This window comes from Agelaius tricolor, unplaced genomic scaffold, assembly GCF_023055355.1.
Source record: "Agelaius tricolor isolate 1412-34295 unplaced genomic scaffold, bAgeTri1.0.p SCAF_6, whole genome shotgun sequence".
NCBI classification, from domain to species: Eukaryota; Metazoa; Chordata; class Aves; order Passeriformes; family Icteridae; genus Agelaius; species Agelaius tricolor.
In genome coordinates this window covers 7,543,769-7,568,887 of record NW_027269266.1, presented here as the reverse complement: position 1 = coordinate 7,568,887, position 25,119 = coordinate 7,543,769, and the positions used below count along the sequence as shown (strand labels likewise).

At 40.0% G+C, this 25,119-nt stretch overlaps 1 protein-coding gene across 3 annotated transcripts in view; it reads left to right on the top strand.

Moving 5' to 3' along the window:
- Positions 1-367: 367 nt before the first annotated feature.
- The window catches only part of ESYT2 (extended synaptotagmin 2), a 79,367-nt gene continuing 54,615 nt past the window's right edge, over positions 368-25,119 (top strand). Inside the window, exon 1 of one of the 3 annotated variants that reach the window (XM_071428611.1) lies at positions 368-970. In XM_071428611.1, coding sequence (XP_071284712.1) covers positions 617-970 — 354 coding nt within the window. In that variant the 5' untranslated portion in view covers positions 368-616. The remainder of the gene's footprint in view (positions 971-25,119) is intronic. The other 2 variants (XM_071428612.1, XM_071428613.1) reach the window with 2 other exon arrangements.

Below are 25,119 nucleotides of genomic sequence, written 5' to 3'. Positions count from 1 at the left end.
CCTTTAATAACACCCATCAGCAGCGAACAAAGCGAGACACGGAGGTTGTCATCGAAGGGTGTAACAGGTAGGAACATCCAGCCGCGAAAGTGACCGAAGAGAACGGGACACGGTGTGTTTTGCCCGTGAGGAAGCGCACACGCGCCTCGGCACGCTCGTTGTGCTCCTGCCACCCACCGAGGAACCCTTTCCGGCGGTGTCCCCCAGAGCCGCGCTCCTCTTCCCGCATTCCTGATGGCCGTGGCCCCGAGCGGCAGCGCGAACCCGCGCTTCCCGGGCAGGCCTGCGAGGGAGGGAAGAGCGAGCGGCGGAGGGGAGGGGAAGAGGCTGCCCGGGGCGGGGGAGGCGACGAGCAGAGGCGTTCGTGCGGCGGCCGGGCGCCAATAGCGGCGGTCGGGGCCGAGCCGCCTCCTCCCGGCGGCAGCGGCGGTCGGAGCTGGGCCAGCCGGGCCCGGAAGCGGCGGCGGGTGGTGCCGGAGCGCGGTGAGCGGGGCCGGGCGCGGGATGCGAGGAGGCGCCGCCGCCGCCCTGCCCCCTGCCCGCTCGCAGCCAGCGCCCCAGGAGGAGGAGCAGCGGGAGGAGCGGCAGCAGCAGTAGGAGCCGCCGCTGCAGTAGCATGAGCGGGGCAGCCGCTAAGCAGCCCCCCGGCGCGGGGTCCGCCGCCGAGCCCGCCGCGGAGAACGCGCCGGCTGCGGACCCCGTGCCGGAGTCTCCTCCACCGCTGCTGAGCGTGGACGTGACGGGATTGGTGTCGCAGTTTGCGAGGAGCTTCGTGCTGATCTTCCCCGTGTATGTGCTGGGCTACCTGGGGCTGAGCTTCAGCTGGGTGCTTATCGCCCTGTGCGGGCTCTTCTGGATCCGCAGGCACCGCGGCGGCAAGAGCTCCCGCCTGGGCCGGGCGCTCGCCTTCCTGGAGGACGAGGAGGAGGCGGTGCGGCTCAGCGTCTCCTCCGCGGATCTGCCTGCGTGGGTGAGTGGCCAACACCCTTAGGCGCTGCCGCGAGCACCCGCGCCCGGCGGGCCGGGGCCTGGTACCTCCCCGGGACGTGCGTGATGAGACCCAGCCCCGCCGTGCTGCCCCTCCGCAGGCCGGAGCCCCAGAGCCGGCCTGGCGGGAGGGGTGAGGGGACTGCATCCCCATGGCTGCTTGTCCCGGTCCGCCAGCCCCTTCCGAGACGGTGCAGCGGTGGGAGCGGGCGGCAGCGTGTCCCTTCCCCGCCGTTCTCCTTCCGCCGGGGTGGCCTGTCCGTGTCCCCGCCGCCCGCTCCGCTGCGCCCGCGGCGCTGACGGCGGTGACAGCCGGAGCCTGCCGTGGCTGGGGTTCCCCTGGCAGAAATAAACTTTGCTGCAGGGTTTGGGTTTCCTTCCCCTCAGGTGCCAGTGGCGCGCACGGCTCGGTTCTAGCGCGGTCTCTGCAGAACGCGGGTGTCGTGGCTTGGGCCGTTCCTTACAAAGTTGAGATGAGAGGGAAATAGAATCGGGCTCTTAACCCTGGCAGATCTCTGAGTAGAGTATTGCCAAACGGGGGATGAACCAGAGGTGGGGTGGTGTTTCTGAGTGGTTTCAGGGCTGTGACATGAGGACTAAGGTACAGGGGCTGTGGTGGCTTTATTTGTGCATTGACATGGTGGGGTTTTCAAAGGCTTTCTCCAAATCTTCCTTTGAAAGTTTCAGGCTTTCTACAAGGTCTTCAGAACTAACGCTACTTATTTTTTTGTTTTAGCTTAAATCTGGCTTCAAAGTTGAATACCTTTCATTTGTAATTTCTCCTTTGGTGGATTAATGATGTTTTTGATGCAGCTGCCAGTGTGCATCCAGGCCTGCCTGTGCCCCGCTCTGCCCCCGTGATGCGCTGGGCAGAGCTTGCTGCTCTCTGAGTGCCCATACCCAAAATCTTGAGGGTTTCTGCTGATTCTTTCCGTGTGATTCCTTTATTGACTGCTCTCTTCTCCTGACCTACAGTCACCCACCTGTCCCCTGGGGACTCTTTGCAGTGACTGTGCATCCAGCAGTGCTGAGATGATAAGAGTGCAAGCAGCTGTTTTCATTTCTGAGATCAGATTGCAATACCTGATGTGACCTGTTCTAGCTCTACTGAGGAAGTTATAGGAGAGAATAGAGTGGGTAGGTGTGAGACTGGAGGCTTTTACTCCTCTTCCATCATATCTTTTGCCAAAGTTCTGATGGAAGATCATTATAAAAATAAGTGCAGTGTTCAGGAGAGATTAAATGTTTTTTATCTCTTGAAGCAGAGATGTGAGTCTCAAATAAGGTAGCTAATAGCTCTTACATTACCTGTAATGTGTGTTGTTTGGTTTTTCCAAATCACACAGCAATATAATGGAAATGTTCTGACGCTGCATTTAAAATGAATTAATTGAAGCTAGATTTGTAGTGGAGGCTTGTATATAGTAACAATCTGCTGGTAACTAAGCCATAGATATTCAAGCTTAGTGCTGTGTGTAAGTTTTATTTTAAGTTGCAATTTGTTACCTTTGATAAAATGGCAATTAATTTCTGCGTGGAGTTGTCCAAATAACTAAAGATTTGGAAAGGGGCCTCCTGTTTGAAGTCAGAGACAAAAAAAAAGTCGAGTGCCAGCTGCAAGCACCTGCATATATCCTATGGCATTGTGAGAAAGCAATTGATCAATAAACAGGGTGTCCCAAAAGTGTGACCCTCTCAGACCAGTGGCAAATGGATGTAGATTTTTTTTTTTTTTGCTGTAGATTTTTTTTGTTATTTTTTCCTTCTTCTTTATCCATGTTCTTAAATTTTAAAGGTCTTGGTTCTTTTCTTTCTGTTGATGTATTTGCTATGTTCTGGAAGCATCATTCTTTCAAGTAAAAGTAGCTTCCAGAATAAATGTAATCTGGAAAACAGAAGACTTCTGAAAACCTGCTTAAATCAAAAGTGGTCTTCAATGTCTGCTGTCATAGTCCTTAAGGTTTATATGAGTCTTATGCTGCTTCCATAATGCATCTTGAAAAACTGCTGTTATTCTTCCTTCTGCATTATGTGCATTTTCCTGGAGATTTGTGAATTTCAATCATATTTGAAGTAACAGGTACTGGATGGAACCTGACATTTCTGATAGGCATGAGCTTTATCCATCTCAGTATGAACTCCAAACTGAAGGATTTTCCATTGGTTTCTGTTATGGAAATAAGTTTTAAATTGCTGGAGTAGGACAGTGCTGTGATTTATATATAGGAAAGTTTTTACTCTTCTGGGACTGATGCTGAGGTGTAATAAACCATTTTTCAAATAAAATTATGTGGTACCTCAAAGTTCTATTTGACATGTGGTATCTTTCTGTGCCCTTGATTGGAGAAGAGCTTTAGCTTTGTGTGTTAGGTATGATTCCCTTTCCCCACACACCTTGGTATTGTCTGTTGCTTTAGTGGTTCATATTAAATACTCACTAATACTGCATTGAGTTATTTATTTTAAAGACAGTGATTATTTCAAGAGAATGTTTTTCTGCTGGCAATATGCTCAGTTGCAGTTTGAAAATGATACAGTTGTGCCACCACACTAGATAGCATTTGTGATGTTAATCATTAGTTTCCTAAATTAGACTTACTTCTTCCATGAGCAGGTGGTTATGTATCAGGAATATTCTGTACTGTGCATGTAAAATTAATTAATTCAACATGAATACAAGTTATGTTACTTAAAATGTCAATACAGAATTAACTACAAATAAGTATGCATTGAAAAATACCACATTTACTGTCTTAAAAACATAAGATCTGCACTCATAGACTTGCTAACATGTAGTTACAGCTCTGCTGCCTGTTTGAAAGGTGTCAGGGATTATATGGGGTAGGAGGGAGCAGAGGTGGGTGCTTTTTCAAATAATTTGGAACTAGGCAGCAGAACTTACAATGAGAAAGAACTGGAGATCAAAGTTGTCTTTAAATAGAGACATTTTAAGACATGAAAAAGTCTTTAGAGAAAGACATTTTCTCTTTATTTGCAGCATTTTTATGCACCAGATGTATTTTATACTGGAATGAATGTAATTTAGTCCCAAACATGTATATAAGGAAAGTGGCAGTTTAGGTGTCACTGCATAGAGGAGCAAAGGTAGGAAACTTAAAAGCAGGACTCTTGTTTTTAAAGGCCAGGTATCATGTTGCCTTTTATTTTAAAAGTGGTAATGGAATTTAGTAATCTAATAATAACAAATTTACTTTGTTCTTTCTCAGATCAGCCGAAAAATTAATCTAATTTTTCCATTTTAGCAGTGGTTCTTGTTGCTTAGTGCCACTTTCATAACATGCCAACATATCATGTTCAACATGTTTTTGGTTTAGTGAGACTTTGGCTCCTGTTTTCTTCAATATACAGATAAAAAGCCATGCTGAATTTGTTTTCCCCAGATTAAATGTAAATTTGGCCTGGTACCAGGAGCTGAATCTATGTGCAGTCTGTCAACAATCAGCAGGTGACCAAAATAGGAACAAGTCTTAGCATTTTTAAAGAATTTATTCTGAAAACAGATTTAGACAATTTGTTTTATCTCTAAGTATGTATTATACAGAAACTGAAACACTGTATGTGATTGTAGTAAAAGTAGTGGCATGCTAGAACATTAATTACATGTCTGCTGTGCCATTTTGGGTCCTACATACTTGCCTAAGTTTCTGCTCTAGTTTGGAGTGATATTTTTTTTTTTCCTCTTGTTTTATTTTCTCATCTACTTAAGAAAAAGGAAAAAGTCTGCCTCAATCTAAATAGTTTTCATCACCTTCTAAATTAAACTTACTTGGAGTACCATGATAAAGAAATCTGGTAGGTCTTCTTTCTCATGGGAAGCTGTATGACGTTTTTGCAGGTTGTGACTATTGTGGGTCACCACTGAACTGCTGTACCACTGCTACACCTAGAGAAAGGGGATAAAGTCTAATTATATGGTTAGAACAACAGAGACTTTGGTTTTTACTGGTACTTATTGGAAAGGCAGAGCCAGTGTTTTCCTTCCTTGTGGAGGAAAAGTGGTCTGGTAACTCTGACTGCAGAATCACACCTGTACTGAGTGACATTTGCAGAGAAGGTTAAAGTGGTTCTGCTCTTGTGTGTAGTTGATATGAAGATTTATTGATGATGCAGAATCAAACTTGCTATCTAGATCTTAGATAGATGATTAAGACAGGAACCTCCAAAGAATCCCTGCTGATGGATGTTATGTACTCAGTAAACCTCATAACATACATTGCATTGAAGTCCACCTGTTTATTTGCTATAGAAGAAAAAGATGTTTCTCTTCTCAGACCTTTGGTTGCTGCTGCTATTGCTGCAGCTCTAGGAACTGTAGGAGGGTTTTTCTGCAGCATATGAAATTTGAAGACACTGAGACATTGTGACACATTCTTCTGATCTGTTCTCTAGCTTAGTTGAGTACGTTAGATGGAATTCACCAAGGGGTGATTTATAAGAAAAATGACTCCCATGTACAGTAACTTAGTGTTAAGCAGGATCTCCTCAGTTTGGGTGGTGAGTACTGCAGGTGGCCATTGCTCTGGGCTGCCAGCCTGCATCTGGAAAGGGTGAAGAGGTGTGAGTAAGAATAGAGTAGTAACTTGTGAGTACTTAACAACTGGACTCTGTGTCCTTCTTCTGCCTGATTATTTTTCATTTTGAACTGTGTTCTCTTCTAGCTGATTCATAGTATATGAATATGCACATCTGTGTGTTGTGGGTTGTGTGTGTTTTTGTGGTTGGGCTTTCTTCTTAAAGGAAGAAGTTCAATTTGTTTCAGTATTACTTCTTGAAATTTAGATAACCTGAGTGACATCCTAAGAGTACCCCATAGTTATGAGAAATGTAAATGATGGGTTTGGGAATGGAAAACCAAAGGGGGAAAAAAAAAGATATCAGACAATTGATCCTATCTCCCTGTTTCTCAGAGTTTTTAAGTTGAGTGTGTTAAAGCTATGCTGAGACAATGTCTGTCCCAAAACACCTTCTCTCACATAGTAATGTGGTGAGCCTCACTATGTATTCATTTATAAAGATCCATTTCCGAAATATTTATGGTAGAAACCCACATGTTGAGTTGCTGTTCATGAACATGATATCAAACTACTAAAGAAAAACATCAGCCTGAAAGTATTAGTACACCTCTTGAGCTCTTTGTGGGTGACACAGGCTTTACATTCTTTTTTCATCTAACAAATTATTATTATGTAGAAATTACTATTGTGTTTTGGGACTACTGTACATGTCATTTCAATATGCAGTTTGTGTGAATAACTAAGGAAGATGTGTACTGGTCTCTTTAGTTTTTTGTTTGCTCATTTGATTTTTTTTTAATTTACCGTTTTAGTCTGCTACTGTTGTTTCCATGCCTAAGTGCCTTTGCATATAAGGACTGGCCCATCTTCAGCCATATTTAAGAATGCAGGAGTCAGAAAGATCTTGTCTGTAGAGACTGAGGTTTTGTGGAAGAGAAAGAAACCTGGGATAACAGTCAACCTTTTCTGCATCTTCCACAAGATTCTTCTCATTTTAAATTACAACTGCTTTTTGAGATTGTTGGCATATCATAATGTGGTGGGGTATGCAATCTAAGATTTATTTATTTATTTTTTAACATGAGAACTTTCTGGGAAATAAAGTTGAATCAGGATTATTGTCAAAACATTTTCATTGCAGTTTACAGCAATGAAAGCCTGTTTTATACATGTGAAGTGTTCTTTGATGTCCTGTTCTTTTTCTTCAATATGAAAGGAGAGGTGGCATGTTGTTTCTGGTAAGATAAATTTCTTTGACTTAAATAATGTGGTTTATATTAAACTTTATCTCCCATTTATCAATTCATTACTAGTTCTCTAGTTGCTGAAATTGCCTTTGGCATAGCTTCTTTTGAGCTTTGCTGGCCATATACCCATAGTGAATCTGTTTATTTTTCAAAAACCTTGCTTTTGAATAATAGCAAGTTTTAAAAGAACACTTATTTCTAAATATCCTCTGTAGTGTCTGAAATGAGCTTGTCAGGGTCTTGTAACTGTATATAAGGTTCTGAAAGCAAAAGTTAATGACTATGAATTTATGCTACTGATTTGGTATGTTCTGATATGTAGATAAAAGGAAATCAGTAAAAGAATATGATTCTTCTGGACATACTACACAAATAATAGATTTGGTATGAGACATTGCTAGTTTAGATACAGAGTTGTTTGACCTGTGGTATCTTATCTTTCTTTGCTTTTCTCTGCTCTTGGGAAGTATAAATTAAATCTGATTGGTATTCCCCTTTCCTTAGGAAGTGGAGAGTGGACACTCCACCAGCACCTTGGGAGCTTTCCTGTGGCCTAGCAGGGGCCAGCTTCTAGGGGTTACGTACCAAGCTTGAAGGGCAGCAGAATTTCAAATGCAGGATGTGTAGGGCTGCTTTGGCACATTCAGGGTAAATACTGTGCCACTTCAAATAAGAAAATTAAATCCTTATCTTTTGCTGCTGTTTGTGAACACTTAATGAAAATAAAGGTTATACAGAGTAGGTGTGCTCAACATAGAATGAGATGTGAATAACACTGTGGAAACAGTGTTTTGATAAGAATAGGGAGAGAGTGGTTTTATTTGAAACAACTGTTTGAATTCAGTAAATTCTGAAACTGAACTGTTTAGAGAAGTCTGACACTTTATCACTTGTATAGCTTTAGATCATATGGCACTTTGATTCTGGGTAAGACTTTTTTCAATTGAATGAGGAGAGAGTTCTGTGAAGTTGAGAAAGAAAATGTTTGATAAGAAACAAGAGGGAGGAATTAAACCAAGAATTTGCTGAAAGTGTGTGAAATGGTGAAGCCCAATTCCCAGATTTATGTGGGTTTTTTCTGGCATATGCCAGGTTCTCTGTTTCTGAGCTGGCAATAATGGATCATGCGGAGTGGAAAGAGGGGTTGTACAAACTTGCCCCATCAGCTAGGGACATATCTGATAGTGAGCTTCTACTCCATTGACTGGAATTAATTCAGATTTAACTTGCTTTGTAAGGACCTCATTACAAAAGTGAGGTTCTAGAATTAGGAGTCATTTCCTGGCTTTAGGGGCCTGTGTTAAACCAGCACACTAGCCTTGGGAAGTGTGTTCCATTTATCTCAGCTTTGCAAGATGCTTTTTGATCCCTTGTTTCTTTATAAAAGCCTTAAAATTTCCATCCTAATGTCAGGGTTCAGGTATGAAGCTGTGTCCCATCTTTTGAATCCCATTAATAGGGTGTCTGGGAGAGGGAGGAAAAGAGCTGTTCCTGAGCCTTCTTGCACATCATTTGATCCCCATCCCCAGCCTACTTCTAGTGTTTTATTCCCAACAGCTTTACCAAGCTTCATGTACCAGTCTTTTAGTCTTTATTACATTGGTGGCGTTTTACTTTCCTTTCATTTTAAATGGCATGGGGGTTTTTTGTTTGGTTGGTTTGGTTTAGTTCTCTCTATGTGCTTCCTTGATACAGTTAAAAGTTGGAGCAACAGCAAGAATATGAAAGCTTTTTTCAGCTTAGTCCCTATTTAGTATAATTTGAATTTTATTTGTAGGCTCTGCTCTGCATTCCTGCATTCATGCTTGTGGCAGAGAGGATTGGGGGGTTAGTAAAGGGATTGATTCTGCCGTTTCAAAATGAAGTAAATGTGCACTCTCCTGACAAAAAGGATGTTCTGCATCCAATTGCACTTTCCCAGTGCCACCTTGTGCCAACATTAGAATTTACTTGGCCAACTATTTGTGAGTTTTCTGCCAAGCTGGGTGTTCAGCTGGATGAGTTTCATGAGTTTACTATGAGACCACAAAAGTGCCAGTGCCTGCAGAAGGGAAGTGGCGGAGGCCTGTGCTCAGGTTTAAAGTGAGATGGAGCAAGGGCCTGCACAAAGAGGCTGTCCTTAGAAAAGGGTGGAAAATAATGCTGCTGAGGTATCTTTGTGGGGCAGCAAAGTTTGAGTGGGAGCTGTTTATAATGTCAATTTGCATATCTAACTTCTTTTATAACATTTATAACATTTTTTGACATTTTATCTCATTATCAGGCATATAAACTCTCAGTATTTTGATTCAGCTTAAAAGCTGATTGTGTTTTTAGTGTGTGATTAGATTGGATCAACTCCAGAAGTCTCTTCATACCTGAATTATTCTATCATTTTCCTTTTTGTTTTAAGCTGTCATTCAAATTAGCTTTCAGTCTCCAATTATGGCTTACAAATGGTAAGAAATCTTTTCTGCATAAAATACAAGTATTTGCTTAAATATTAAGAATAGAAATTAAAAAGATGCTGTCTTTAGAAAGGTGTTTTGTTGGATGTAGTGATGACACCTAAAGTTGGATGACACCTTTTGAAGCATTTGGATGCCTGTCAGCTAAGTAGATTGTATTGAAAGTTCTGTGCTGCAAATGTTAAAACACACGATTTTTCAAATGGAACTCCTGTTATATAAATAACCTTTGTAAGACCAATGTTCCCATATAATGAGTCATTGCACAAAGTTTTGTCTGCTACACCCTGATATGACTACAGAATTTTCCTTAAGACCTGAATATCTGAAATGGGACTAATGGTTTTCAGCTGAAGCAGCCTGGATTTATGTGCCATGAAGTTGTTACTACACTAGAAACATGAAACTAATTTTACTTGGCTGAAAATAACTGTCATATGACAGACAAGAATTGCATTGTCATTTGGCTGTCCTTATCATATAGCAACATGGGTTGAGTTTACATTAGTTCAGTTGCAGCACTTTTACCTGAGAGATTTACATTTGCAGTGTAAATTGCATAACTTTTGGCATCTGTTTATGTGAAAACGTCAGTTGGAGTCTAGTAACAGACTACACTATTGTTTTCATAACCTTTGTTTGCATTCCTTTAGTTAGATACTGGCTCAGTGAATTATCCAAGCAGACTGAAATAGTTTCCTCTGAGAAAAATTTGAAAGATGCAACACAGAATATAAAATTAAATATATTGACAATCCATTGTGTTGTATTCTGTCATTGTCAGTGCTTAGTGGGAAGATGGGAAGAAGGTGAATGTCTAAGAATGCAGTGCCTGCCTGTTTCATTTCTAAAAGTAAATACAGGCTATGCTGGAGCATGAAGGTAGCTGTAAAACCTTGCTTGCTCAGATTTGAATTAATCATGCAGTGTAATGATCCACAATTCTGCTCTTAAAGTTTGTAGGTGATCTTTTTAAAAATAGCTTGCTAAAACCAAATTAATTGTGTGGAGGAAAACTTTTCAGGGAGAGCTGAAATGGAACTTCACAGCTCAGAGAACTCACAACTTGCTTTATATCTAAGCATTATTACTGCTTCTTTGTACTTTGTGGTTCTTCATGCCTTATTTCAGATCTGCATAGCTTAATAGAAAAAACCCCATGTGTCTGTGCTTTCTCAGACGCCTTTCTTCACTTAGCATCCTCTGTAGACCAGTGAATAAGTTTACAGCTTCATATCCAAAACCTCCACAAGAGCTCCTGTGATTTGTTTTATTCTGCAGGAAGGAGTGTGAGAAGACATGCTCTGAGCTGTGAGTTTTTGTGCAGACTTACAGGGCAAACTCTCAGGACTTCTTAGTATTTAGGATGTTTGAGCTCTCTGCATGCTTCAAGCTGACTGTTGATGTAATGAATATAATTATACAAATGATTAAAATGAGGAAATGTCTTCTCTTCATTTGTTAGTATTTCCTAATGCAGTAAGCTTGCTGGTCCAGAATTTTGAAAAATTGTAATTTGTTTTGAGGCAAGTCTTCCCTCCTCCCCCAGGCTGTTGATTCATCTTGCTAATTGTTGAACTGGAATGCTAAATTCTCTCTTGTGTGTGGCTAGGAAGTTGCCTTAGTCTAGTAATAAATTTTATGATGCAGACTGAATTTGTATCCTAAAATGTGGTGTTCCTCACTCAATGACTTTCTCCTAAAATACTTGAACTAGAAAAAGAATGCTTTTCCACCCACCCACCCTCTGCCAGTTCAATATCAAATGGCAGCCAGGAAATGATAAGAGAGTGTTTCATGGGGGGAACAGAAAACCAGTCCTCAGTCATCTGACTTGTATGTGTTAAAAGAATATTCCATAGAGATTGATATATTAGATTAAATTGTAGTAATTTCTTGTTCTCTATTTGTTCATGATAATCTTTACATTCATTTATATTTTAGGGCAGATATTTGGGCTTTTGAAAGTGTTTGGGTTTTTTTTTCTTTTAAGGGTGTGCTAGGTATGAGTACAGTGCTGATCTGAATGTGCCTAAACTGTCCATGTGCATTTGATAAAATCACTTATTTCTGTCATGTTCATGTAAGTGTTTATAATGGGAATTAATTTTCTGGTACATTTGGCTATGTATAAAGCTTTAGAAAAAGTTGCATACAATATATGCTTGTTTTCAGATGTCTAATAACAGAAATCATATTTGCCAACAATTGTTTCTCAGGTCCTTTGTGTTTTGAAAGTTTTGCAATTCTAGTTGACATTTCTTTCCCTTGCGTCCTATCTTTTGTGTACTCAAGTGAATAACCAAAATGTTACCAATATGTTCTTTTTGTTACTTTTGATTAACCAAAAGAAAAGCTCTAATGATTTTTTTTCTTGTTAGTTCATTAAGATAATCCATTACTCACAGAACCATAGTGACAGCCTGACAGTAGATCTGATTTGGAGGTTGCTTTGTTTACAAATAAAGTTCATTTAAGATTGTGTACTTTAATTTTGCTATTTGAGAGCTGAGGAATTCCAAACATGTTCTTTTATTTCAGTGTTCTGTGATTTGCTTCCAGTGCACACAAGTTGTTACTGTTCTGCCTTCTACCTGCTGCCTTTATGCTGAACTCCTTGGTTTTCTGGCACAGCCAGTGAGGAAGTCTGATAAAGTAAATCTGACAAAGTGCTTGAACCTCTGTTGGGACTGGGAGAGGGTCTGCACAGTGGTGTTCTGGACACCATGCAGGAGTGGCAGACAATTGTAGGTGGCAGTTCTTGTTTGGGAATAAGTGTAGACAGGCCCATTGAGGATTAATGGGTAATTTTAGATGATATTAAAACATTTACCAAGGGAAATGGGCAAAAGGAAGACTTGAAGGGGTACTGGAAGGCAGTGTGTATTGGCTGTGGTGGGATACACCTAAACTTTCATCATCATTCACTTTGAGTGAATTTGGTATTTGCAATGTAAAATATTTAGCAGATGTTTTGTAAAACTTTTTTAGTGTAAATGGAGGTATTTGTGCTTGTGGTGAACTCTGCTAGAGGGGTGGAAGTGAATGGAGCTTTAAAGCATTTATCCTTGACTGAAATAAGATTGATTCACATCTCTGTCCTCAGGGAGCAAGCTGGTAAACTGTAGGTTCAGTTTATTGGAGAGCAGTAAATGTATTTACTTGCCAGAGAGAAGATTAGTTCATCAGTGTTCCTAAAATTAATGGGTTTTAAGCTCTGACAAATCACTCTGGAATTTCCTTTGCTGTCAAGTTCTGAGTCTTGATTCCCATGTAACACATAAGATTCTAGTTTAGTTTTAACATGTAAGAACTTACAAGGTCACTTGCTTTCTTGCTGGAGACTTGCAGTGCTTGGGGAAATGTTTTTTGTTGGTTTTTTTTTTTGTCAACCCCAGTTGTCTGGAGGGTTTTCATTTGTTCTAGTTTTCTTTTCCATTAAAGTTATGAACTCCAGCTCTGCTTTCTGCTACTGTGGTTGTTTGCATTGTCAGCCACATGGAAATAACATTCCTGTCATGTTCCAGTGGAGAAGGCAATGTGTAAGTCAAGATCTTACTTTGTGATCTCCCACTGAGTAAGTAAAATAGAAAAAGTTCTTGACATGAAGCAGTCCAGCTTAGTCAATGACAAGGGATTTGAGATGTCACTATTTTATAAGAAAGTAACTGTATGAGCTTGTGACAATTGAAATAAATGCATTTCCCAACATAGTTTACAAGTTAATTTCAGTTGTTGTGTTTTAACCCTGGCTGGATGCCAAATGCCCACCAAAGTTGTTCTGTCACTCCCCTCCTCAGCTGGATGGGGAGAAAAGTGCAATGGAAAATTTGAGGGTTGAGATAAGGACAGGGAGAGACATCATTCACCATTACCAATATGGGCAAAACAGACTCGAATTGGAGATTTTTAGCAGTCAAATCAGAGTAGGATAATGAAAAGTAAAACAAATATTAGAAACACCTTCCCCTACCCCTCCCTTCTTCCTGAGCTTCACTTTCTTCCTGATTCACAACCTCCTGCTCCATGGACTGCAGGGGAATCTCAGCTCTGGCACCTGGAGCACCTCTTCCCCTCCTTCTTCCCTGACCTTGCTGTCTGCAGAGTTGTTTCTCTCATGTTCTCACTTTTCCCTGGACAGAACTACTTTTGTGAAATATTTTTTTGTTTCTTCTGAAGTAATTATCTGAAGTTATCCCCGAGGTGCTGCAGCAGTTGCTGCTGGGCTCTGCCTTGTCCAGCAGCAGGTGCACTTGGAGCTGGTTGGCATTGGCTCTGTTGGGAGGGAAATAGGGAAATAACTCTGTAGGGAAAGCTGCTGGCAACTTCCCACAGAAGCCACCCCAGTGGCCCTGACTGTCCATCCTCCGAGAATCTTGCCACATACACCCAGTGCAATCTTAAACTGTTCAGTTAAAAGAGAAATCTTTAATGTATTTTTAAAAAATGAGAAGTCTGGCAGCTGAGTATTCATGTTGTAACAGTTTCTCAAATATGTTGAGCAGTCAGGACTGTATCAGATAAGGCAAATCATATATGGCAACAAGGGTTGTGGACCTGACTTCAGCATCCCTTGATGTTGTAAAGAAATAAAATATTTGGTTGTTTTTTTGTTTTGTTTTTTTCCTCAGAGTCTAGTTGTACATGGAAAAGACTTTTTCAAATTCTTGAAAATACTTTTTTGAGTTGGGAAGATATAGTTGCAAATTAGCTGCTATTTATGCAGATCTCTGAAAATAACTATGGCATTTTACTCAAGGGGGTTGATTTCATTTTAACTGTCATCACTGCATTCTTCTAACTCAAGTGATGTCTTTTGCAAGAAAGTTATTACATGTGATTAAAAGCTGAGTACAGATCTAAGACTGCTGAGAATATCTGGTAGCTGTACAGGGCTGGGATCCAGGCCTGCAACAGCAAAATGAACAGTAAAACCTGTAAGAGAATCTGTTGCCAGTTAGTACACACGGTCACACTTCCTGTAGCAAACTGAAATTTAGGTCCCATACTTGGGCACCTCTTTCCAGAGATGAAGGTCTGTCCCTGGAACCTGCCTTTGATGAATGGGAAGGGGTGAACAGAGCTCTTTGCAGGAGGTCCCTTTTCTCTGTATAATATGAACCTACAATAATGAGGTTAACTAACTACACTGCTGCTTTTTACATGCTTAAATTTATCAAAGAATAATTTGGGCCACAACTGTTAGATTTTAATTAATACATGTAGTAAATATTCTGTGGTAGAATTTCTAAAAAAATTACTAGCATCTGTTACAAAATCTGCTGAGAGTTTCAGAGCTGACAGTGACTTGGCTGCACATACCTTTCTCTGCATGGGCACAAAGATTAACCTGTCCAAGAGGAATTCAGCTGAAGGAAGGCTCTGCTTTGGAGGAGTCAAATAAATTGCATTGCCATCGGCAAGATTTCTTGGAGCTAGATTTTAGACAACTGACTTACTAGGTGGTTGTTGGCAGTTCAGGCAGTTTTCTTAGAATTTACAGAATTATTACTAAGTTGGGTTTTAGCAAATAGGTGTTTGGTTTCCCCTTAGAGCTAGAATATGCTGAACTTCTTCAATTTAAACATACAAATTAGTTGGAGTTTATCTTTATGGTCAGTATACACATCTCCAGAGGACTGTACTGACAATAAGGAAATCTTCAACATATCAGATACATCTCCCCAGAGGCCTTTATTTCTCTTTTATTGATGATAAAGCAGGTGTAGAGTGACTTGTTTATTCTTGAACATATAAAAGAATATTGAGAATTAGAGAAAAGTAATTAATCAGTTGCAATTGCCTACTGATTAACAATATTTGAATCTTAAAAACTGGAAATCATTGAAATTGCTGTGAAACCATATGTAGGTAAAAGGGTGCTGAGATGTAAAACATTTTTTTCATCTTTCCTTTGTCATAAACTACAACCTACTTCTAGTGGGTAAGATCTGATTATCACAGTTCCAGCTATGGGCTGTATAAATACACAAAGTGGGACAGTAGATGCAGATTAAAATACAGAAGTTGTGAGCTTAAGTATCAGTTATAAACTGCTCAGTCTTAAAAGACTCTTAGGTGTGTAATGTTATGATTAATTGGAGGCAGTAACGTGGCACTGCCTACTGCTGTTGTTAATTAAAATGGCATTGATTTATGATGGCTATTTTTGCTGCTAAATGGCAAAGTGGAAGAGCACAGTGTGTTGGTAAGAGTTGAGCTAGGAGTAAAGAATATTCAAGAGATCCCCAAATGCTTGGCTTACCTTCAGCATTGATGATAATCAGTAACAGGAGAGGTGACAGTTCTGTGTTGCATTTATAAGAGGGATAATGTATCCAATTCCTCTTTTTTCACTCTTGCTATGTCTCCATCCTGCTGTCAAACACCCAACAATTTCTAATGCTGGAACGTTGCTCCTCCTAGGCCAAGGAGATATTGAATCTAAATCACTCAGCTACTTGCTGCCCATGGTTTGTTGGAAGGGCAGAGGCTGCCTTTATGTAAGGGGTGGTTTCTGGTGTGAGTAAAACATCTCCATGCAAGTGGTGCTGCCCATAAGCACTGGCTGTGTGTGTATAGAAGCAAGGTTATGTCATTCAAGTCAGCACTGCACACTTGACTGGCCATTCTAGAGGTGAACTGATGGCATTATTGAAAACCTTGGGTATAGACTCAAGATAGTAGTTTGTCCACAGTCTGTGCTTCCACTGAAGGGCTGCTTTTGTAAGGGCTTCTGTGAAAATCAGAGTATATTCTCTCAAAAAAACTCAGGAACTCCTCTACAAACATATGCAAATAAAATAAATGAATTTACATTAGAAGCAGAGAAATTTAAATGGAGTGTCATTTAAAGCGTATATGGCCAAATGTTAAACTTCCCAAAACACTGGAGAAAGCAGATTCTTTGGTTTCCAGTATTGTTTTAAAAAGAACTTAATTTAGAAATAGGATTTACATTTTTTAGAATTTATGATCACTTACTTTGCTTGCTTTTTTAAGATGGAAAAACTTTGTAACAGAGTCTGAAGAATGTTTTGATGCGGAGCATTGCAAGCGAGATGCGTCAAAAGACTGTGTCAGTGATGGTTTGCAGTCCTGACATGAGAGAAGGTGTCTGTGTCTGTAGGCAGCTGGAATCTTAGGAGATGTTTCCTGCAAGCAGGGCCTGGAGGAATTTTGGTAGGGTGAACAGGAGCATTGCAAACTGAAATAATTTTTTGAAATAATTTTTTGACTTGTCATTTCTGTTTAGTGTTTTGTATTTTTGTATTTACTACTGATGTCTTAAAAGATGACACCATCTTGAAACTTCATCAGTGTTTTTCCTTTTTTTCACTCAAAAGATGAAATGGTGGTTTCAAACTCCAGATTTCCTACATATTAGCAGTATTTCTTTTCCCTTGGCTTTATTGATTTGTAAAGACTTGTGTGGTTGGGGTAAATGACTAAACAAATGTTGCTGTATACACAAGTCCAAGGATCAACAGGACTGACAAATATCCAGGTGTGTTTTAACTAAAATACTAAAACATGTAATACTGTGTTGTTGGAAAAAATGTACAGGCCAGCCTTGGGTGCTCATTTACTCATTTGCTGCAGTTCCACTTGAGGAGCTTTATCTTCCTTTTTGCTAAGTGTGGACTTCAATATGGTGCAGACTGTGATGTGTCTGCCAGGTAGCGTCCATCTGTTTGTGGATGAACAAAAATCTCCTAGTGCTGTGGATGGTCTACTTTGGTATTTCACTTTCTGAAAATTATTGTACAGTTGTAGAGACCTTGCAGGCCTAGGAGAATTGCAACTTGCTGCATGTTCCACTGTGCAGATGCTGTATGTGCCAGCCCAGTAACATAAGCGCATGAATTTTCCTCAGAGGATGCAGTTTCAGTAGCAGCCTGTCCTTGTGCAGGTTTGAATTAAGTGCACTTACTCTGCTTTTTCTAAAATAGCTTCTTGGATAAGAGGTGCTAAGCTCAGTCATGGGATAGATACTCAGCTGGAAGATAGGCTGTCCAAACGTGATTTGTGTGAATTAAAGGCTGTGGGTGCAAATTTAAAAGTCTTCCTATGTCTTTGTAAAATCTTTTCAATAAATAATGAAAGTACTTTTTCTGTTTCAAAGCAAAATTATATTACTGGCTGGGGATTTTTGTTTATGTTGAACATTACTCTCTGTCATTGTTGAGGACATTTTTTCCTCTAAAGTACCTTTTGTTAACATATAGACTCAAAATAGTAAGACTGATATTTAAGGATAATAGATAATTTAGCTGGGGAGGCAGTCTGGGTTTTGATTCCACCTTGTAGCTCAAACATGATGAAGCATTCCTTAGTTTAGAAACTTGATTTAGCAGGGAGTGTTTTCAGTGTCTTTCCTTAGCAACCCAGCCTACCAAAACACACCAGAGCTGCCCTTCCTGCTCTGTTCTGAGGAACAGTAGCAAACTCCATGGTTTTAAGGTGGAGTTTATAAACAAAAATAGGATAATGAGTCCTGCAATTGTAGGGGATTGGAATTCAGTGGTCAGAGTATTTTCCAATTACATATTTTGTTGGTCTTGCATTTTCAGTATGATCCCATATGAGGTTAAGGGCTGCACTTAAACTTTTAAGTATATTTACCTGAGGAGTATTCATTAAATGGAATTGCTTGTGGGTTTTTTTTTTTTTGCTTGTTTTCTTTGGTAAGGGCTCAGCATGCCTCAAGATAGAAGGGGTGCTGGAGGATGCCAGCAGCTGCTAAGGGTTATAGCCATCCTTTGCAGAAGCTGAGAGGGCATTCAGGGCAGGATAACTCCATAGTACTGTTTTAGTTTGATTTTCCATTGGACATCACTTCTGATTGCTGTATGAGCTGGATGTTTGATCTTTCTTAGTGCAGGAGTTGCAATGTAATGTGTTGCCAGTGAAATGGCAACAGTTCTGTTACAGAACAGTGCTGTACACACTGTTGAGGGGAGCTGATACACAGCCCATTGAGGGGGACAGAATTGTTCTAGAGAGAAGGGAGAACAAATCTTATAAACCTTAAAAAAAAATTTAGCATCTACCTAATTATTAGAAATACTGGGCTTTGTATATGAAGCTGGTATAAGAATTTGGTTAAATGCTTGAATGAAAGAACCAGAAGGAGTTGCACATGTAAGTTTGTCATCTGATACCTGGTGCTGTCAGGTTAGCTGGGCTTCCTTCCCCACCATTTGTCACTGCATTAACTGAGACCCCATTTAAACACTGCAGCTCTTTTTGCTTTCCCTTTAATTGGAATGCTCTGCTTTCTGTTACTTTGTCAGCAGAGTTTTATAGTTTCAGAGAGGGTTAATCACTGATTATTTACAAGTTCCACACAACTCCTGGTCTATTGCTCTGCATTCTTTATACTCTCTGGATTTTACATAGTGGGTTTCTAGTGTTTCAACTAGGAATGAAACAGGGATTTTAAAATGCCTGTTATATCTTGCATGATTTCTTATTGTATTTCAAAAATGTGTTAACATCAAGGATAAGCTCTGGCTGGATAGTACTGGATGCAGTGCAGTATGCAGAAGTTGAGCATCTTTGCTGGTGTTGGGTCAGAGTCAGTCAAAACAAGCATTAAGTTTTAACTACTGAGTGTATTATACAGACTTATTTGACTTCTTAGGATTAACTTCTTAGGTATTCTAGGTTAACCTAGCTTGAATTTTTGTGTCATGATGCTGCATTTTTTTGGATACCACTAAAAAAAATCCAAGTTCTCCATTTTGCTCTTTTGTATTTTCAAATACAAATTTGCAGTTTGCTCATTCCCAACAAATACAAAGCCAATTATACTTGTCACAGTTCACATAGATTTGTTTCAAATGTGTTGTGAATTATAGATTACATTAGAAAGAATAGAAGGTTGGCCTTCATCATGGAGATGTTTCAGGCTAAAGACAGGGAAGATGATTTAATCTGCCCGAGAAAGAGGAGTCTAGCAGAAGGTGATGATTGCTTCTTAACACTTGCCTTTTCTGAAAGCTGATGCCCCTTTTAGCTCTCACAGAACACCTGCATGGCTCCCTTAGGGAGATGAACTGTGCATCCAGTGAGTGCTGAAGGAACGAGCTCTCCCTGCTGCAGGAATCAGTCTCTGGATCAGAGCTGACTGCAGGGTGAGGGAATAGGGCAGGAGGTCAGTGGAGTAAAAGGTGAAGAAACCTTCAGGGTTTTATTGTAGATTCTAGCAACAAGGCTGGCTGGCAATTTGGTGCAGAGCCCAGCACTTCTTTTCACAGCTGTAGACTGTTCAAAGAATAGCAAGTTGTGCTGTGACACTGGTTGTATAAGCTGTTTTAAAAGCTAATGTTTAGCAGTCCAGAGAGGAAAATTTGTCTTCTGTTGACTGTCAAGAGAATAAGACACTCTGGCATGCAGTGGGGTGGGAACATGCCTGGATTCTCAAGGGAACTGAAAATGAATTTGTTATAGAGACTTGAAAGTACAAAAGAGGTCGTGTTTTTGAAATGTGACAAATTGAAAATATCGTGCTAATGCTTTAATAATTTTATTTTAAAAACTGAAGGCTTGAATTTCAAGGTATTAAGACTTTATTTGTAGAAGGAGAAGAAGAAATTAAATTACTCCTGGGAATACAAGGGTAAAGTCAATAATGTCAAACAAGAGTACTGTGCAAGATTTTTTAAGTGGTAAAATTTGGTGGGTCCTGAGAGCTGTGGTTCATCCTATGCCTTTTAGCAGTTTAAACATTTAAAATCTGGGTCTTTGCTTTCAGTAATTGCAATGCTTGTGGGAATTTGGAGATGTGCTAATGCAGGCTTATGAAACATTAAATGTTTCATTTTGTAAACCTTGGTTGCACTACTTCTCTGTAACATGGTGTGAGAGCAAGACTTTGGTCAGTATAAATCCAGTTTTTGATATTTTGCTTGTATAGAGCCTTATGCTACTATTTTTTTTTTTAAACTGTGCTTGTCCTGGCCCTCTGTTGGACATCAGCATTTATAAAATACAATTGTTTCTGCTGTAAATGCCTGTTGAGGTGAGATTGGAAAAGGGCATCCTGTTGTCCTATGAGTTCATGTTAGCTTCTAGTCTTCTGAATGAGGAAGTGGTATAGACAAAAACTGTTGTAAATGTGGATAGTAAACAGTCAAAATGTTACACCTAAATTTTTATGTTTCCTCACTTTAAGATGTGCTCAACAGGTGTGGTACATGTGAAAAATGTCTCTTCCTGTGTCTGGTTATCAGTCTTCTGCCAGAGGTTCTGGGTGTCAGCCCCTCAGAACTGGAAAACATTAAAAGGTTCCTGCAACCTATTCCCCCCATATGCCTTCTACTCCTATATTATTATTATTACTGTCATGTCTCACTCCAAACTAAGCACTGAAAACTTGCCTTTGTCCTTTTTGAGATGGAAAATGAAAAAGAAATGTGAACGTGGCAATCCAGGAAAAATTACAAGATATTAAACTGCAGTGAAAATAAAGCAGTTTGGCTACAGAATTGATGTCATCTCTACATTGAAGCCTGAGTTATATATTACTAATATATGAGAACTTGAAGATATTTCTGAAATTAGGCTGTGCTAGAAGATGAATCTGTGGTAGTGGACTAAAAGCTTCAAGCTTTCTGTTCTGGAAGAGGTAACAGCTGAGCAAAGCAAACCCATGTGGTTCTCTCTGGCAGACATCCTGTGTTGTGTTTAGGGTAGATTCTGCACCCAGATACCAGAGAAAACCATGCCAATGCACTTCCATGTATTTGGAAGGAAACTCTAACCTTTACTGGTGGAGAAGGAGATTTTTGTTTCATGTTGTTTGTGAGGAGATTAGGCCTGAATGCTTCTGGAAGTTAAAGATGATCGGTTTTTAGTTTCTAGACTGAAGCTCTTGCCTGCAGTTGGGGCTGCAGAGGCTGACTGTCAGGCTAGAAGCAGGATTTTCCAGTTCCCTTCCTAGCAGACTTCTGTTCTGTCATTCTTCCAGAGCAGCTGCTTCTAATGCCTATCCCGGAGGATTTTGTTAGAGCAAGCTGCTGCTAAGTAGGAGGTCTCTGGGTAACTTTCTATTATGGCATGCTTGCTCCATCTCTGCAAAAATAGCAGCACTTAGGCAAATTGTATCTAGTTTTGGTATTGGTGAGTTAAATTGCTGAAAAGTTATGCAGCTTTTGACAAGTCACACTGCCACTGTGAGTGAAGCATATTTAATAGATGTTGAAGTGAAAGATGTGCATGAAAAAATGAAACTGCTGTGCTTTGAAATGGCTCAGCATCCTTCACTTCTGAATTGCAGCACTTAGTTCTGGGCAGCTTTTTCAGTCATATCAGAGCTCTGGAGCCTCCTTTTAGGCAGGGTTCATCTTTTTCAAATACAGCATTATTTTGCATTTCCAAAGACATTATTTGCTGTAGAAACTGGGGAGAATATCCAGGTGAGAATATTCTGGTGGTGTTGCAGGGCTGCATAAGGATGGATTCTGAATCCTCAGCTGCCAAAACTATAAGCTGATTAGGCTTTTGATGGGCTGCTAGCGAAAATTGGAGGATTGTTGATTTTCTAAATGCTGTTCTAATGAATTCTGCAATAAGCAGGAAAACAGAGGGACAACTCTCTCAATTACAGTCCTGTATATGTATTTAATATATAATATATTTAAAAAAAATCTTAGCAAAGTATCATGATTGTATTATTAAAATGAGAAATACAGATACATTTCTGGTTATTGGTAAAATGTAAAAAAGGCATTTTATCTTTTGAATTAATGGCATGCTTTAATTTTAGCCCAGCAGAAAGGTTGGATATGGGATCCCTCTGTGGAGTTTGGGCTCTAGTGAGGTTCAAAGGGTGTGTGTGTGGGCAGTGGTGTCTCTTGGCAGTGTTTTGGGAGGGTCTGGTTTATGCTGGTTTAGCCTGACTTTACAAGACACAGCCTATGTGCTGCTAGTTGCTTTCCTTGTCCCCCAGATATGGTACTTATGAATATATATTAAGAAATAATGTCCTTCAGGCCATACCAGGATGCTGAAATGTCCTGTGTATGTGAACTGCTGTTTATTCCAGCTTTGAACTACTCTGTATGTTAGGCTTTTCTTTGGACCTTTAAGAAAGGGATGAGGAACAGAGGTAACAAGGAAGGTTGTAAGGAAATTAAAATTTCCATACCTTACAAAGAATGTCAGTTTTATTACTTGAGGTGTATGAATTCTATTGTAGTAGCTTTCCTGTGTTACTATTGAACCCTGGAGGTGTTGAAAAGCTGCTTGTTTCAATTTCTCCAAGCACCAGCTTGTTTTGTCTTTAATTGCTATGTTGTTGAAGAAATTACTTTCCACCCTACTGCTCACAGTGACTGAAACAGCTCAGGGTAGGGGGGAATACAGAGATCACCCTGGAAAACTCGTGCTGAACAGCTGTCTGTAACTTGCTGTGGCACCTCACAGGACTTGAACTGATAGAGGCAGCTCACGTGGGGTGGCAGTGTTTGTGCTGGTAGAGTGTTTTGGGAACATGTGGTGGGGTACCAAGCATGTGTTTCTAAAGCCACTCTTGTCTTATAGGTGCAAATCTGATTCAAAGGCCATGTAATTGCTTCTTTCATAAAGGTTTATTTTGTTTTCCAATGTGTTGTCCAAGCACTTAAATGGCTTATGTTCCACTTTATAAATAAATATAGTCCTTAACCTTGCTTGGTATTACAGCTGTTTCTTTCATTTAAGTATGTTTCTACTTTTTCCACTATTTCCATTTTACTTTGAGGTTTTATCATGATCATAGAGGCAAAAATTTTAAGGTCCTTTCCCACCTCCTTTATATCTTACTCAGTGTGTGTACTCTCTGTGTGGAGGGGAGTAGTTTTATTTTTTCCTCTACCCTTAATTTTCTTTTGTTTGATTTTTTTTAAAAACTTTTTTTCTTTGTTTGTTTATATGGGCCATTATTGTCAAAACCTGTGCTGCTTATTTTGCAACACTTGTAGGTTACTTGATACTGATTTATGTGGGTCTTTCTAACTAGTATTCTGTGAAGTGTCCTATGGACATAAATAGTGTGTTTGACAAAACTGATTTTCTATACTCAGTCTGCTTCTGGACCTTGCAGATGTTTCTGTTGAAAGATGAGGCACATGCAGCTCATCTGTAATGATTCTCAGGGAAACTGATTTGAGAGTCCTGGCTTAATTCTCAAACTGCAAACACGCCACATTTGTGGTCCTGAGCATGAATTTTGCTGTGCAAAGGCTGATTATTTTAATGTATTTAAAATTGCAACCACAAAATCCATCCCAAGGCATGCTAAACAGAAACTTAATCAGATTAGCAGAAGTAATGGGAATAACAGTTGATTGTTGGTTTAGTAACAAGGGCCTGCAGGATTTCTAAGGAACCCTCACTATTAGCATTTAACCTTTCCTTTCAGAAATACTGCATCCTGCAGTTCTGCAACAGTAAATATTTTGTGGGATTTCCTTAGAGGAGGAGAGAGCCAGGGTATTTCTGGTATTGATAGAGGCTGGGAGAATTGCTCAGCCAACCCCAGAGGTGAATTCCTGCAGTTGCAGAGCCTGGCTGCTGTGCTTTCCCTCCCAGCTCCCCCATCTTCAGCTCCTCCCTGCAGCCTGGCTGTGAGGAGAGGCCTCTTCAGGCTGTGCCAAGGGGCAAAAGTGGAAGGGAACCAATAATTCACCTATTGCTGCTCCTTGTTGCTTCAGAGACTGAGAGGGGATTGCTGGCTGGAATACATGGGATTAAGCTATTAGCCCTGCTGAGCTCTGTTTTACCTAAAATGTCCTTAGGCCAGCCTGCTTTACCAACCAGAAAACACTGGAGTGAATAGCTGTTAAATTGAGCTTGAATATCACTATATGACACCATTTATTCTAGCCATGCTGGCCTTCTCCTGTTAGTAACTTTCTCTGGCCTTTTTGAGTTACAAGTGCAGTGAGTTTAGACAAACTGTCAGCTATAATTCAAAGGAAAATTTAATTTTAGTGTGTTTTGGTTTTTTGCCACACCACTGGCTTTAGGCTTAATGGTTAAATAACTGCTTATGCTGGACATTCAGAAGGTTTTAGAGCACCTAATTTGGGCTTCTGTCCTGAATTTCCTTCAGTGGTATGGTCTCTCCCTACCCACAGATTATGTATGAAGAGACTATGAAAATTTACTGTGATACCCTCATACATTTTTACATTTAAACTAGACAAATGTACTTTTGTTAGAGAGGAGGATGGAGGATTTATATATGTAATTTTAGCTTTCCAAAGTAAGCAGAAGGGCTCAGTATAGAAGTTATATTTGTGAAACAGCTGGAAAAGTGCTCAAGAATATTTTGCTGCTTTGTAACTATACAAAGAAACTTGATTATATTGTGTGACCTTAAAGTGGCTGGTATAGTTTCTTTAAGATTTACATCTGGAGCAACAAATAATCAGTGCAAAGGGAAGGAACTAAGCTTAAGTTAAGTAATGCTGACTCAGATAAGTATCTGTTAAGCATAGCTATGATAGTACATTGGTTTTTATGTAGAATATTCTACAGTGTGTGGAAGTGCCTCATCAGGATTGTTGAGTGCAACTCCTGGCCCTATGGAGAGCACCCCAAGAATCACACCATGTGCCTGAGATCATTGGAATTCTTACCTTTCATCTTTGAATGTAAAATGGAAGAAACCAAAATTTTGGGGGTTTTTTGGGGGGCTTTTTATTTGTTGTTGTTGTTTTTTGTTGGTTTTTTTTTTCTTTAATCTGTTTTTATTGCTTCTATTTCTTCTATTGCTGTAGTACACAATTCATGAAAAGTGGTTTGTTTGTAGCAAATTAAGTTTTCAGTTTTTGGAATGCTCTGGTCAATACCTGTAGATTTGTACTTTCAGTGTAGATGTTATGTAGATAATATTTAGGGCCTATGTGTTAT